The sequence below is a fragment of the Anolis sagrei genome, chromosome 1 (assembly GCF_037176765.1).
Source record: "Anolis sagrei isolate rAnoSag1 chromosome 1, rAnoSag1.mat, whole genome shotgun sequence".
Taxonomy (NCBI): Eukaryota; Metazoa; Chordata; class Lepidosauria; order Squamata; family Dactyloidae; genus Anolis; species Anolis sagrei.
This window is the reverse complement of record NC_090021.1, coordinates 122,314,584-122,331,028: the sequence shown is the minus strand read 5'-3', so window position 1 is coordinate 122,331,028 and position 16,445 is coordinate 122,314,584. Positions and strand designations below refer to the sequence as shown.

Sequence of the window (16,445 nt, the reverse complement as noted above, 5' to 3'; positions counted from 1 at the left end):
AAATAATAATAATAATTTGGATGCTCATTCCTCTCTATTGTTCATAAAGTGTTAGCCCTTTAAAACCCTTGGGCTCCGTATTTTGTAAACCTTATTTGTAATAATGAATGTCAAGGAGTGGAAAGAATAGACGGCTAGTCAACTCTAACTTTATAGAACAGAGGCCCAAGTGGCATCAGCAGAAAAAGTGCTCTCTTCGGCATCTCTGAGTGAGACATGGATGTATATTTGCCTGAAGACTTTTAAAGCACTTTCTCCTCTTTTATTTGTATTCTATTTGTACCCTCTTCTACTCTGTGCACCTTCGTATCTCCCAGGATACACCCCAAAGGCACTGGGAATTTGCTGTTTGTCGAACATGTGTGGCAAATAATTTCTTCTCACGATTGTTTGATCTGCATACATTCCCCCAGAAACAACTTTGGGGCCTCAAAGGGTAAAAACACACAAACAATATAGTCTGTGACCTATGCTAACCAATTTAAGCAAGGTTGCATTGCATGCCTTCAAGTCATTTCTGTCTAAAAGTATAGCTATCACAAATTTTGCTTACCCTGAGGCAAAGAAAGTGGGGCTTGTCTGAGGTTATCAAGTGGTTTCCTTCCATAGCTGAGTGGAGATTCAAACCCTCCAAAGTCATAGATCAATGTGCAAACCACTATAACACACTGCCTCTCCCTTGCCTAGTTTTGTCTATGGGTTCTCTCCTTTCAGGAAAAAAAATGTGCATGTCATTTCTGACTCCTTCTTCTTTATGTGGCTGAACCGTTCAGGCATGTTCAAAGAAATAGCCTTTTTAGTCTGTTTTAGCTCAAAAAAACAGCTTTGAAACAAAATGATGAGGAAGCAACATCAAACAGAAGTTTTTGTTGGGGATTATCACACAAGTCCGTAAGTCACATTGGAGACTCCCTAAACACCAATAAAGACACTTGCTCTTTATTGATGGGTTTACGGCAGGATTTTATAAAACGTTTAAACAGCAGTTGATACCCATTTTTAAAGTTATAGCGAACGAAGCCCTAAAACATCGAAAGGTTCCAGACTCCTGGAAGGAGGCAGAAATAACTGTGATACATAAAGAAGGATCATTGGAAAATGATATTAAAAATTATAGGCCGATCTCCTTGTTAAATACGGACTATAAATTGTTCGCAAATATTATGGCCACAAGATTAAAATCTTTTTTAAGTAAGTGGATTGGAGAAGAACAAACAGGTTTTCTTCCAAATAGACATATGAAAGAAAACATACGCAACGTTCTAGACCTTTTGGAATATTATGAGACCAACCATCAGAAAGAATTTGCCCTTTTGTCAATAGACGCTGAGAAAGCATTTGATAATTTGAACTGGGATTTCTTCAAGATTTTGATACAAGAGTTGGACATGGGAGAGAAATTCAATAATGCAATTAATGCTATTTATGAATTTCAAAAAGCTAAGGTAAAAGTGAATGGGCAAGTGACACAAGAATTTGAAATTACGAAAGGTACGAGACAAGGTTGTCCACTCTCCCCATTAATTTTTGTTATGGCGGTGGAGATCCTGATGAAGAAAATTAGAGAAGATGAAAAGATTAAAGGAGCAAAAATCGGCAAATTTGAATATAAAATACGAGCGTTTGCAGATGACTTGATAGGTACAATTGAAAACCCGGAGAAAAACCTACAAAGTTGGATAAACAAAATAGAAGATTTTGGAAAGGTGGCAGGCTTTAAGATGAATATGAAGAAAACTAAACTTTTATTTAAGAATGTGAATAAGGAGAAACAAATAAAGATCCAACAACAGGTTGGAATAGAAGGTGTTAAGAAAATTAGATATCTAGGAGTCTGGATCACAGCTAGAAATGGACAACTTTTAAAGAATAACTATGAATTAGTTTGGAAGAAGGTCCAAAAGGATTTGCAGAATTGGGACCGGCTGAAACTATCTCTTCTGGGTAGAATATCTCTGATAAAAATGAATGTATTACCAAAACTTATGTTCTTGTTCCAGAATATACCGATAATAAGAAGTCAAACTCTGTTCAAACAGTGGAAGAAAGATCTAATGAAATTTGTTTGGAAAGGAAAAAGACCAAGAATTAATTACATGAACTTAATAGATAAGAAAACAAGAGGAGGATTGGGATTTCCCGATCTGAAGACTTATCACGAGGCCTGTGCACTGTCCTGGATTAGGGACTGGATGACTTTAGATAAAGAGAAGTGCTTAAACTTAGAAGGTTATGACTTAAGAGTGGGATGGCACGCATATATATGGTATAATAGAGAGATGAAGGAGAAAAATTTCGGCAACCATTTTGTGCGAGCCTCCCTATTACGGACATGGATTAGGTACAAAACTTTTTTTTATAAAACAACACCACTATGGATTTCAGCAATGGAGGCGCATCAAAGAAGATTACTAGGATGGAGGACATGGCCAAGATATAAGGATATACTGGTGAAAGGGACAACAGAGATGAAATCATTTGAACAATTAAGGACCTTATTTAGCAATATAACTTGGTTAAACTACCTACAAATTAAAGAATATTTCAAACAAGATCAAAAAATAGGTTTTGATTGGAATGAGAACACATGGGACAGAATACTAAAAACACAAAGGAAAACGGTTACAATATTATATAATAAATTGCTCCAGTGGATGACAGAAACAGAACAGGTGAAAACCTCTATGATTAAATGGGCGGAAAATATAAGAAGGCCCATCCATTTTGGGGAATGGGAAAGGATATGGAATAAAAAATTGAAATATACATATGCTATGGATTTAAAAGAAAATTGGTATAAAATGTTTTATAGGTGGTACTTGACCCCGAGTAGATTGAGTCATATGTATCAAAATGTATCAGATAAGTGCTGGAAATGTAGTGAGCAAGTAGGCACTTTTTACCACATGTGGTGGACATGTAAAGAAACAACAAAGTTCTGGTCTATTATACATGAGGAGCTACAAAAAATATTAAAGAAATGCTTTAAGAAGAAACCCGAATATTATCTTTTGGGATTCACAGACGATGACTGTAAATTGGATGAGAATGAAGATAAATTATTTACCTATTGCACAATGGCGGCTAGGATGGTTTTTGCCAAATACTGGAAGAATAGTGAGGTTCCGAGTATTGAAGACTGGTGGAAGAAAATTAAAGAAATAAGAGATATGGACGAATTAACTTTTTTGTTGAGAAGAAATGAAGGAAAAGTTTTGAGGAGGACAGATTGGTCCCTGATATATGATTATGAAAAGAATGTTGAAAAAACAATGGGATGAGAATTGATATTAAGGTGAAGAAATATCTTGAAAAGACCCTGAGGTTGGAGTGGAAGTCATTTTAGAATAGTTTGAGTAGTTGTATTGTATGTATTAGATGTTAGTTAGATATGGTGGGTTTCTGTTTCTTTTTTGTGTGTACCTTTCCCTTTCCTACTGTTCTATCTTCTTGTTTTTTGTTCCCCCTCTTTCCTTGTGTGGATTGTGAAAAACTTAATAAAAATTATTTCAAAAAAAAAAAAGACACTTGCTCTTCTTTCTGCATTTTTTGTTTTGTTTTCTTTTTTTTCTATATATATATATATTTAAAAATATCATTTTAAGATACCTCTACAAAATCTCAATAAAAATATGTCCAAAAAAAAAAAGACTCTTGCTATGGGATGACGTCCTAACCTCACACCAGATCAAGCTTCATGTTATATTAGTAAAGGCAAAAGTTTCCCCTTGACACTAAGTCTAGTTGAGTCCGACTCTGGGTGGTGGTGCTCATCTCCATTTCTAAGCTGAAGAGTCAGCACTGTCCATAGATGCCTCCAAGGTCATGTGGCCGGCATGACTGCATGGAGCACTGTTACCTTCCCACCAAAGTGGTACCTATTGATCTACACACATTTGCATGTTTTCTAACTGCTAGGTTGGCAGAAGCTGGGGCTAACAGCAGGAGCTCACCCAGCTCCTTGGATTCGAAGTTCAGCAGATCAGCTATTTAACCTGCTGTGCCACCGGGGGATCCAAGTTGTGTTACCAATGTATTAAATGAAAAGGCTTTATCACCATCCCTGCATGTGTGATAAGATCAACACACTTTGAGCGCATTCAAAAATGTTTTTTAGACTGAAAAGACAGGCTGGGCAAGCAAGCTCCTGTTTCAGGCAAGATGGGCTAACCCTGGCAGAAGCTGTATTAAGAGCCATGTGTGCTAATGTCCTTGGACACAGTCCAGTTTATCAGACACGATTCAAACCTCTAAGGACAGAAAGAAAAACAGAGGGGTGGATTTTAACATAATGCTTAGATGCTTAGACAATTCGTTCCTCAGCTTTCCATTTGCATAATGGAAATGTAAAACTTGGAGTACTTACAATTATCAATTTAATAAATGGTATTTAGAGTATTTGGAGAGTATGGTGTAGTGGTTTTAGCCCTGGACAACAACTCTGGAGACTGGGATTCAGTTTCCTGCTTGGCCACAGAAACCAAGTCAACATTTCTCAGCTCCAGAAATCCCTATGCCTTAGAGTTGCTATCAGTTTGAAACCGTTGGAAGGCAAGTCACAAGAATAATATTGTTTTTAAAAAGCAAAGAAGGAAGATAGGTTTGCATTCAAGTTCAGAAAAGCAGGCAAAAATAGACATAATGGAGAAATGTCTAAATCTTTAGTATGGCCAACAACCTGTAAAATACCATCATAGAGCAGACATAGCTGGACTGAAAACTAGGATTTTGATATATGTCAAGAAATCACTGTCTCTTTCTAATCTGGTTTCCTGATGTGTGAGGGTATGATCTGTGAAGCACCAGAAATATAAAATCTATGGAGCCAGTCAGGCATAAATCTCTTCCTTAGAGGCTTGTATTGTGGGGCAGGGTGATCAAGGAGACTGTCTTTGGCATTAGTGAACACCTCCATAATGTCTCTGAGGATTTCCAAGGGGGAGTGAGGAAGGTAATGTTGGAAATGACAACCTTCTTCAAGACTTCTCCAGCAATGTTTATCTATGATCTTGTTGCTTACTGTTTCCTGTATGTATTTTCTGGTATGCAGCTTCCTTTACTCTATGGTTCCTAAGAAGTTACAAAAGGGGCTTCAGACCACATCTGTCTCTCCTTTTGACTATGTGACCTGTTGACAGCTGTTCTGTTGTGAGATATGCCATGGCTGGATGGCACAGCAAATTATCTCAAACCTATCTGAAACTGGACTGATAAGTTTTGTACCTGTGTATGCTGAACACATGAAGTCTGTGAGAAAACCAAATACGTTATTTTTACCAAATTCTACTTCATTCTTGTCTCCTGAGTTTGTGATATAAAACAAGTTGTTTTATGGGAAAGTATATATATTTTGGGGCACTAAAAAACACTTCGAAAGCTCTGTTGTTTTTAGGCCCTCTCCCTCTTCGCCACCAGCCGTGGGGAAGAGGGAGATGGGACTGAGATGGGGATGGGACTGAAAAGAGGGCCTCCCAGGCAGATCTTAGAGCCCGCACAGGTTCATTTGGGGGAGGGGAATGTGGTCACGTAGATAGACTGGACCCAAACTGTGTAGGGCTTTATAGGTAATGCAAGTATTGCTCACATACTATAAAGGTGAAGGTTTCCCCTTGACACTAAGTTTAGTTGTGTCCAACTCTGAGACTCTGGTGTTCATCTCTGTTTTCTTAACAGATCAGAGATAACAGGTTATTCAGTCTAACAACTGAAACCACTGTCTTGCATAATTATATCTGGCTGCATACCATAAGAGAAGATTGTACTCTAAAGGGGTTTTGACTCTTTTCTGAAAGGTCATACTTTTCTTTTAAAGTTATCATCTCCAAATGGTGCTTCCAAAAAGGTTATGAATGCCATTTTCCAAAAGGTAAGGCTATTCTCAACTTCTGACATCCTGCCACCAGAAGTCCCTCCTCGTGCTACCCAATGGACAGACTGGCACTGTCCATCATTTCGCTTTTGTCAAGCTGGATTTTAATTCCAACTCCTCTAAATAGTGTGTGGTGCCTTACTAATCACATTTCTTCCTTTCTTATCCCGCTGAGGTCCTATTTTTTCAATTTGGAGTTTGCCTGTCAGAAGATCTGGTTGATATAAGGTCCACAATAGTTTCAGAAGCACGGACTTCGCATAAGTCTGTTCACATAAGTGAACAGATGGATCTAAGACTTACATCTATCTACCAACTATCAATTGCCATTTCGTTTCAATATTGTGGTGCTGTTGTTAAAGCAAAAGGTCTTCTTTGTCAACCAAATAAGCATGTACACATGGCAAACATACGAGATTAAAACACTCATTGTCATGTGAGAAAATGATTCAATGAAACCTTGGCAATCCTTTTCATATGCAACACAGATCCAGATTTTAGCGCAGAGCAGAGAACTTTTCAGCATCTGGTGCTCAGATTTTGCAGGCTGGTTGATGTAAAGGGGTGTGTCGATTTCTCTTTGAATAACAGATGCTGAGAAAGTGGAATGGAAGAGTACTATTGCATTCATATCATGCTTTTGGGTTTCTCTTGATCATCTGGCTCACTGCAATAAGAATGTAAAGCTGAACGACCCATATCCTTTTGGCTGGCTCCACACGAGCCATATTTCAATAGCCTCAGGTCTTTACACACATATGAGAAGCAGAAGTTCTGTTTTTTGGTCACAATTTTCCTGGAAAGAATCCTTACTAGACAGAACTTCTCACTTATTTTCCCCCAGGTGGCATGTGAACTGAGATATATATAGAGAAAATAATGTACAGAGTCAACCGTCCACATTCACTCGGATTAAGGGTTTATGACACCCATTGAAGTGAAAAACAGTGAATATTTTTTGTAGACGAGAGAACATCTATCTAAGAATTTATAGATCCTCCAATACAACTTTATCATTGACTTCCACTGAAAAGTGATAATAGAATTGCACTTGAAAAACCTGTAGGTCCCCCGATGTTTTGGCCTTGAACTCCCAGAAATACTAACAGCTGGTAAACTGACTGGGATTTCTGGGAGTTGTAGGCCAAAACACCTGGGGACCCACAGGTTGAGAACATCTGCTTTAGATGGAGTGTTTCAACATGTCAAAATCTTTTCTCTAATCAAGGAGAAGATCTGCAAATACTTTTTACACCCCTTCATCCAAATGTCCAGCTTTCATTTCATTTCTCCTTAACCTTCCCACTTTCTAAAAAGCAGTATTTTTCTGTTAAAGAGGTTGCTAGACAAGGACTTCCATGAGCAGCAGCCAGCACAGTTAATGACTACTGATAAGGCGAGTTGTCCTTCAACAACATCTACAGATGTTCCCCATCACATATTAAAAGCAACAGGCCTATAGTGCTGGCAAACCTCATATTGTTCTAAGACCACAGCTACAGTGTTCAATGTAGTAAATTAAATAGAGAAAAGTTTAAACCTTGGATCCAAAAAACATAGCTCTTTACATTCCTGTATTGCTATGTAGTGAACCTTAAGTGGGAGTAAACACGAGGGAGAGGACTGAATTGGAGCAAAAAAGGGAGTATTCTCATATAGATCTGTACATCACATGTGCAATCTGAAAGGCTAGCAAAACACATCTATTGCTTTCACAATGTATACTAAGTTATTGGATCACAGCTGCATTCAGTCTTTTCAAAAACAACTTAACAAATACACCCTTAATTTCCCTGGAGGCACTGAAGTGAAATCCATCACTTCCTTTCTCAGTCTTTCTAATTCCACATTACAATAGAGTCTCGCTTCTCCAACATAATCAGTCCAGCAGAATACTGGATAAGCAAAAATGTTGGATAATAAGGAGGGATAGAGGGAAAGCCTATTAAACATCAAATTGCATTATGATTTTATAAGTTAAGCACCAAAACATCCTGTTTTACAACAAATTGACAGAAAAAGCATTTTAATACACAATAACGTTATGTAATAATTACTGTATTTTCTAATTTAGCACCAAAACATCGCAATGTATTGAAACAGCTGTGGATCCAGGCAGGAGGCAGACTGCATTGGATAATACAGAACGTTGGATGAGCGAAGGTTGGATAAGTGAGACTCTATTGTATTGTTCTTAAATAAAGACTGAAAGCTTCAGGTTCCAGTTTAGATTACTTGTATTTGTATATATCCAAAATACTGGGATGCTCTTCAGCTGGAGAGTAAAAGACACCAGAGTAAATTAATAGTCATGGGGAAGAGAAAACCAACTGATGAAGAAACCAAAAGTGGAGAATAGGAATAACTGATCCATTCTTGCAGTATTGGGATGTCAACAGGGCCCCCTTCAATCTTAATTGGGACCATTCATTGTTTTCTGAATGAAAAGTATTTAAAGTTGGGGTGAGGAGACAACCAGACAAGGTTGCCGATGACACCCATTTATTTAGAGGACAGCAAAAAAATTCAACATGGTAAATGCAGTCCAGCTTAAGATCAGGAATTGGCATTATAGCAAACAAAAATAATGTCTATCTACTACAGATATTCGTGTATTTCAAGTCTTATTAGCTCCAGGAAGCAGAGTGTGCTACAATAGGGACAAATAGTGCTGACTACTGAATATATATAACTGACTGCAAGTCTGCCTAGCAGGGATTTTCAACCTTGAATTCCACTTCTTTTTACACAAAGGGTGCTTTTCTTTTCATTGAGCCTTAATTATATAGGCATTCTGGGACTTTTTGACTGTTCTCAAAACTGAAATAAGCAGTGAATTGTCAAGATGGGCTCTCTGAACAAAGCAGCCCCAGTTCTTTAAAATGAAATATCCCAGCACAACATGGGCATCGGAAAGCCAGAATACACGTACAGACTTCATTCCTTGTGAGGATGCGCATATGCCGACCTTGGCTTTTTCCACAATCTAGAAAATGTTTTTTTATAGGTGAGAAAAAGGCTGAGGTCTAACACATAGGGAGGGACCCAGGTTTTGAAAATTAGGATAAATACAGGGATCCAGAAAAATAGCCCATGGGAAATATTCAACACTATTACAGTTCATCTGCAAATCTTCACCTTCTCGAACTACCAGCTGAACCTGAAAGAGGGGCAAAGCTTTATTATTAGTCATACTGGCCACTGAAGCCCAAAACATCTAGAGGACATGATGGCTTAATTCAGGCCCAATGCATTTTTATCCAACCGTTCTATTACTTCAAGCTTAAAGTTACTGAGAGTCATGTAACAGTATCGGTAACACCAATAACAACCAAACCATTACAGCAGAAACCCACAGAAATGCTACAAGCAATAAGTAAAAAATACAGCAGCATAAAATACATTTCCCCCTGTAAGATACTCATTCCAGTTTCGTATATCATGAAATATTAGTGCATCACAAAAGCTAAGAAACTGAGCTGCCCGATTCAAACCTAGAATCCATTCAATATTTTAAGTAAGCTTCTGTTTCTCAGCCTGACTCCATCTACATTTTAAAGCACTGATGTATACGTGTATTTAAGCCTACAATTCGGCTTTTGCCAGTTTTCAAGTAAAGGCAACTTGCAATTATGTGCAAACGCCGAACTGCAGTGACCATCAATTTGTATACACAAGACAGGCTCAGAAACCATGGTCTGAAGATGGCTTCTTTACTTATTTAGCATGTCCAAAAATAGCAAATACTACTGCAGACAGAAACAAGTGCTTCTGATCACATCACTCCAAAAGAGTGTAATGAAAATCATGTGTTTGGAGACATTAATAAACCAACATTTTCCATTACACCCCAAATAAGACTTCACAAGAACGTTACACATGCATATAAAGGCATCACACTTGTCTGATCAGTTCATCAAGATCAACCTTATTTGGGCCTAAAACTTGCCCTTATACACAAGTATATACGGTAACTAGAGAAAGCTACTTGTAGCCTTTGCAAAAGTTACGGTGACTGTCCAGCCTTATGAGCACTGATTAGTAAATCCACTGAAATCTGGAGGCAGATTTGCTTTGGTATGCTGACTAGCAGCTGGAAAAAAACCATTTAGACAAGTTGCTTACTGCAATGGGTACCAATGCCAAGCAAATATCTTTTTATGCACATCGCCTATAACTAGAAGGGTGTCAGAAATGCTGTATATGCTTTAAATTACATTATTAAAGTAATGTTTTCATTGGATTGTTTAATGTATTTAAAATGTTTGTATTTAATAAAGTGAGTTTACATTGCAGAATTAATACAATTCGACACCACTTTAACTGCTATGGCTCAATGCTATGGGATTATGAGAGTTGTAGTTTTACAAGATTGTTAGCCCTCTCTGTCAAGTAGAGCTGGCATCCCACATATTGATTGAGCTATGACAGTTCAACTGGTGTCAAACTGCATTAAATGTAAGTGTAAAAGGTAAAGTAAAGGTTTTCCCTTGACATTAAATTTAGTTGTGTCCGACTCTGGGGAGTGGTGCTCATCTCAATTTCTAAGCTGAAGAGCTGGAGTTGTCCATAGACACCTCCAAGATCATATGGCCAACATGACTGCATGCAGCGTCGTTACTTCCCGCCAAAGTGGTACCTACTGATCTACTCACATTTGCATGTTTTCGAACTGCTAGGTTGGCAGAAGCTGGGGCTAACAGTGAGAGCTCACCCTGCTTCCCGAATTCGAACCACCGACTTCTCGGTCAGCAAGTTCAGCAGCTCCCATGTTGTTTTAACCTTTTTGATTTAACTATATTGTCAGCCACGTTTGAATTTAGTTTTGGAGGAAAGGCGGGGTACCAATCAATCAGTCAATAAATTGTACAGTAATACAATATATAATATCATAATGTAATACAATATAATACTAATAATATAATATTATAATTATATATTTTATATTACATGTAATATTACTAATAATATTACAGTATGGTATAGTACAATATAGTAATATATAATACTAATATTGTGTTACGGTAATAATATAATATATTGTAATTACATATTACTTGTAAGCCACTCTGAATCTCCTTCGGGGTGAGAAGGGCAGCATATAAATGTCGTAAATAAATAAATAAATAAATAAATACCGTACAGACTTACACAAAGGGAAAGAACACGCCGGAAGTTGACACTCCAACCTATTATGAATTTTATGTCTGCTCAAGCTCAGAAGTATATATAAAAAGGCTTGATTTGAGATTTCCAGGATGCAGTTTGATACCACTTTTAACTGCCTTGGCTCAATGCTATGGAATCAGGAGAGTTGTAGTTGTACAAGGTATTCACCTTCCGAAGAGTCACCAAAACGCATCTCCCATGAGTCTATTGTATTGAGTTGTGGCAGATCAAGTTATATCAAACAGCATGTATTCTACAGTGTAGATCAGGCATAGGCAAACTCTGGCCATCCAGGTGTTTTGGACCTCAACTCCCACAATTCCTAACAGCCGGTGGGAGTTTAAGTCCAAAACACCTGGAGAGCCAAAGTTTGCCCATGCCTGGTGTTGATGCCCACTCAGAAGCCAGCTGTTGGAAAGCCTTGTAAACACATTGTGATCACCAGTCCACTGAACTGTAGTCAACAATGCATTTCTATACAAAGAGGCGAACAGAGCAGCTCCCAGTATTGCTGCAGTTTGGCACATCAGTACAATACGGGGAAACGTGGCAAGTGATTGAAAAAGCATTCCTGTCCCCTCCGCACAGAGCCCAAGCCTTCTTACACAAACTCCACGTCTCATGCTGCAATCCTAAGGGACCTCTTTGCAGCAAACACACGTTAATATTTTGGGGAGAGGATGCCATGCTAGAAACTGTGGTTGTGGGACAGAGTAGCAGGTACAAATCCCATTCCGACAGAGCAGGCATGGTCAAACTTTGGCCCTCCAGGTGTTTTGGACTTCAACTCCCACAATTCCTAACAGCTGGTAGGCTGTTAGGAATTGTGGGAGTTGAAGTCCAAAACACCTGGAGAGCCAAAGTTTGACCATGCCTGCTACGGAGGCTTACTCTGAGTTAACACACTCATACTTTGCAAAAGAAGGCACATATGCATAACAAGCATGTTGTATCACACCTCGAGTCATAACAAAATGCAGGTAACAAATACAACTTATTGATATTGTTCTTGTTGTTAAGCAAAACTTGTTCTTGTTCTTGTTGTAAGGCCTAAAATATACAGCAGAGCATCCAAAGCAAACAGGATACAAAAGTGAGCAAAGCGTGAAGGTGCCGTGTGATGTGGCTGTAAAGAATTCAGAGCTTAGGCAGGCAAAGTCCAATCTTAAAAAATCACAAAAAGTGTATTTACTTCAAAAAGAATAACTAAATTTCTTAATAGTAAGGAACTGAGTCTGAGCTACTCTTAACACCCATCTCTTCTAAGGTTTCAAGAGAGTGAAAATCATCCAAGCACTACATCTCTCCTGGCACACAAGCAGAGAGAGATTTCAAAGCACACAGCACATACTCTCCATACTAGTGTAAGAATACAGAAGTCAGATTCTTCATGGGAAGTAGAAAAGTATTCATTTTAAACAATCAGAATGAGAGCAGAAACAGAGAGGAGAGAGAAAATACATACATTCCCAACTGTCATACAGGAGACACTTAGGAAGAGAAGGTAAAGGTTTTCCCCTGACATTAAGTCCAGTCGTGTCTGACTCTGGGGGGTTGATGCTCATCTCCATTTCTAAGCCAAAGAGCCAGCGTTGTCCATAGATACCTCCAAGGTCATGTGGCCGGCATTACTGCATGGAGCGCCATTACCGTCCCAACCTATTGATCTACTCACATTTCAAACTGCTAGGTTGGCAGAAGCTGGAGCTAACAGGGGGAGCTCACCCTGCTCCCAGGATTTGAACCAGTGACCTTTCAGCCAGTTAGAATAATTCTTCCTAGATAAAAACTCCTGCTGAGATGAATAAATGACGGACCTTCATGGGAAAGCACCTGATTGTTCTGACCTAAGCAAGAAAGCACACTGGCAGAAGCTGGGGCTAATGGTGGAAGCTCACCCTGCTCCCCGAATTCGAACCTATGGACTTTCGATAATTAAGTTCAGGAGCTGTGCGGTTTAACCCACTGCACCACTGGGGGCTCTTAGTCTATTCTAAACTAACTGAATACTTCCTCATTGAGGACTTGAGCAGTGTGGGGTTGAATCCCAACAATTATTAGGTTTATTTATTTATATACCACTTTCCTCTCCCAAAGGAGACTTGTCATTACTAATATTGCTTACTTTCCTGGACCTCAAGCCAGCCAATACCAACAAGGCTAAGAGTGCACCTGCACTGTAGAAGGAATGCAGTTTGATACCACTTTGTCTGCCATGGCGACCCAAAGGGTAGTTATGCCAAATTCGAGCCAGAAAGAGGAGGGTGGCTGAAATATCAATTGCACCACATTATTTGACATCTCTTTAAAACTTCCAAAACTAAATTTTCCTTATTATTATTATTATTATTATTATTATAGTGCACACACATTATATATATATATATATATATATATATATACACACACACACACACACATTTTATTATAATAATAAGTCATTATTATTACTATTATTAATTATTAATAATAATAATTAGGAATATTTAGTTTTGGAAGTTTTAAAGAGACATCGAATAAGATATAGATATAGATATATATATTACACACACACACACATGCACATATATGCCTTACATTAAACCCATAACCCAGCAAAGCCATTCCAAAGCTGCCCTTGCCCTGGCATCCTTCTCTTGTGCACATCTCTGCATTTTTGGGCGATGACATCTTCTGCTTCTGGAGCCAACAAAGGCTACACACCCACTTCCAGCCTCTGACTCACTGGATTAAAGACAGAGTGGAGAAATCAGGCATCCAAGGGTGCATCTACACTGCAGAATTAATGCAGTTTGATACCGCTTTAACTGCCATGGCTCAAGGGTATGCATTGCCTGCCATCGGTGGTAGTTGGGAAGAAGAACCAGCCCTTTTTGGCAGAAGAGGCTGAAAACCCTTGCAAAAGTCCCTCCATTCCATAGTAGTGATGCCTGGCAGTTAAAGCGATGCCAAACCGCATCTTCTGTACTGTGCAGATGCGAACAAAAGAAGCACACGCGCGATTTCTATTTTTTTCTCTCTCCTAAATTAAAAAAGCAGATGTATTATCAATATGGAAGAGCCTCCTTCACCTTGAGTGGTGGCTCCTTCTCTTTCTCTCTGTGTGTCTCTTCTTTCTTTCCTTCTCTTCTTCCTCGGGCTTCCCAGAGCATCGCCCGCAATCAGCATTTCTCTCCCCGCCGCAGAGCGAGCCGCGCATCCATGCTACCCAAGAGGCGGCTTGGAGCCGAGGGCTTCGCGCGATTGGAGGAGGCCAAAAGGGATCTCGCGCCTCCATTGGTCCTCCGAGGTGTCCATCTCCGTATTGCTAGGAGCAAAAGAAGGAGGGGAATGAAAGGGGAGGCTGGCTTGCTTTGGTCCTCCCTTTCCCGCCCCCGCACTCGCAGGCCTCGCATTCCGAGGATGACCACGTGACCCGCCTAATTGAGCTCTATTGTACAGCTGTGCTCTCTCTCTCTCTCGCTCAGTGCAGTCCAGTTCTAGCTCTGCTACAGATGACTGAAGATCGACAGGTTGAAGGTTCGAATCCCGGGAGAGCGCGGATGAGCTCCCTCTGTCAGCTCCAGCTTCTCATGCGGGGACATGAGAGACGCCTCCCACAAGGATGGTAACACAACAAAACATCCGGGCGTCCCCTGGGTAACGTCCTTGCAGACGGCCAATTCTCTCACACCAGAAGCGACTTGCAGTTTTCTCAAGTCGCTCCTGACAAGACAAAAGAAAAAGCCAGAGTTTAATGCTGGGGCATCCTGGGATTTGAAGTTTGCTGCAGCACCACAGCCCTCTTTAGCAAAGAAGGTTAACGACCTTGCCAAACTACAACTCCTATTGTAAATCAGGACATCAGGGCAATGGGAACATCCCTGAAAATTCCCTTTTAAAACTATGACTCCCTCATTATGGCCACCACCAGTATTATTTTAAAAAAACTCTAGAATCAGAACAGTATGAAACAATCAGGGCCAGCTAACACCTCCCAACAAAGGATTCCCCCAGGCAGGAAGCAGCCAGGCTTTGAAGGTGCAAGGCTATTCAGTGCCAATCAAGCTGGCCAATTACAATATTCACACCTGCCTCAAGCAGACAAGAGTCTTTCTCCCACCCTGGACATTCCACAGATATATAAACCTCACTTGCCTAGTTTAGGAACAGATCTCACAACCTCTGAGGATGCCTGCCATAGATGTGGCTAAAACGTCAGGAGTGAATGTTTCTGGAACATGGCCATACAACCCAGAAAACTCACAGAAAACTCACAGCTCTTATGGTTCTGCAGCACTGAGCCGAAGTGGTGTCAAGCTGCATTCATTCTGCAGTGGAGATGCACTACAATCAAAACCCATTGTGTACCAAGGACCCATAGCTAGCACCCCACCCCAAATCATATTTGAGCATTTGGGATGTTAACGTGAACTTTTCATCATGAACAAGAGTAGGGATTCATTTGTGGATTTCTCTGAATACTATAGATGTTCTTTCATTGAATGTATCTAGGGAGCTATAACTGGAATGTGCATTGCAATGTTAGACCACTTAGTACAGTACAATGGCTGATCCTAAGTGTTCCAGCTTCGAAAGCAAAGCAATGGGCTGTTCTTCTTGATCAATATTGGATTCAGTCATTCCCTTCACCGCTCAAAGCTCAAATTCCAGAAAATTACCATCTTACTTCAAATGAAATATGACACAATGGTGTCATTCTCTCATTTTGTCTTGGCTCGATTGCCTCTTAAGAAACAACTTCCTTACAGTATTATTACAAGAGGATATTTATTTGGCCATAATCGTTTATAGAAGCATTTCTTTGCTTTATTTTGATCTTGCCATATAGTCTTATGGCTTGTAAAGAATTTGTAAAAAGCTTATGTCTCATTCTTATTCCAACTGAGTCATCTACACTGTAGAATTAATGCAGTGTGACATCACTTTAATTGCCATGGCTCAATGGTACGGAATCCTGGGATTTATACTTTGTTGAGATACCGGCACTTTTTGTCAGAGAAGGATAAAAGACCTTGTGAAACTACTACTTCCATGATTGCATAGTACTGAGCCATGTCAGTTAAAGTGGTATCAAACTGCATTGATTCCACAGTGTAGATCATGTAAAATGTAAAATAAACCACATGTAGTTCATGTTTGATCAGGCCACACACTGCCTTGCCAGGGAAAGAAAAAATGAACAGTAAAGAACAAGTAGTTTACTCCCAACCTCTGAGGATGCCTGCCATAGATGCAGGCAAAACATCAGGAGAGAATGCTTCTGGAACATGGCCATATAGTCCAAAAACCTACAACAACCAAGTGATTCTGGCCTTTGACAATACAAGTAGTTTACTCTTTTTAGTTCAGAACAACATATGTACAATATGATCAGTTGCCACAACTAACTAAATGTCCTTTCCTG

At 39.5% G+C, this 16,445-nt stretch overlaps 1 protein-coding gene across 5 annotated transcripts in view; it reads right to left on the bottom strand.

The window, feature by feature from the left end:
• Positions 1–14,286, bottom strand: part of ARHGEF10 (Rho guanine nucleotide exchange factor 10) — a 127,718-nt gene extending 113,432 nt beyond the window's left edge. For 3 of the 5 annotated variants that reach the window (XM_060788525.2, XM_060788526.2, XM_060752708.2), the window contains exon 1: positions 14,110–14,286. In XM_060788525.2, the coding sequence (XP_060644508.2) occupies positions 14,110–14,206 (97 nt within the window). In that variant the 5' untranslated portion in view covers positions 14,207–14,286. Of the gene's footprint in view, positions 1–13,615; positions 13,745–14,109 lie in introns of those variants that run through there. The other 2 variants (XM_060752706.2, XM_067468275.1) reach the window with 2 other exon arrangements.
• Positions 14,287–16,445: the final 2,159 nt, after the last annotated feature.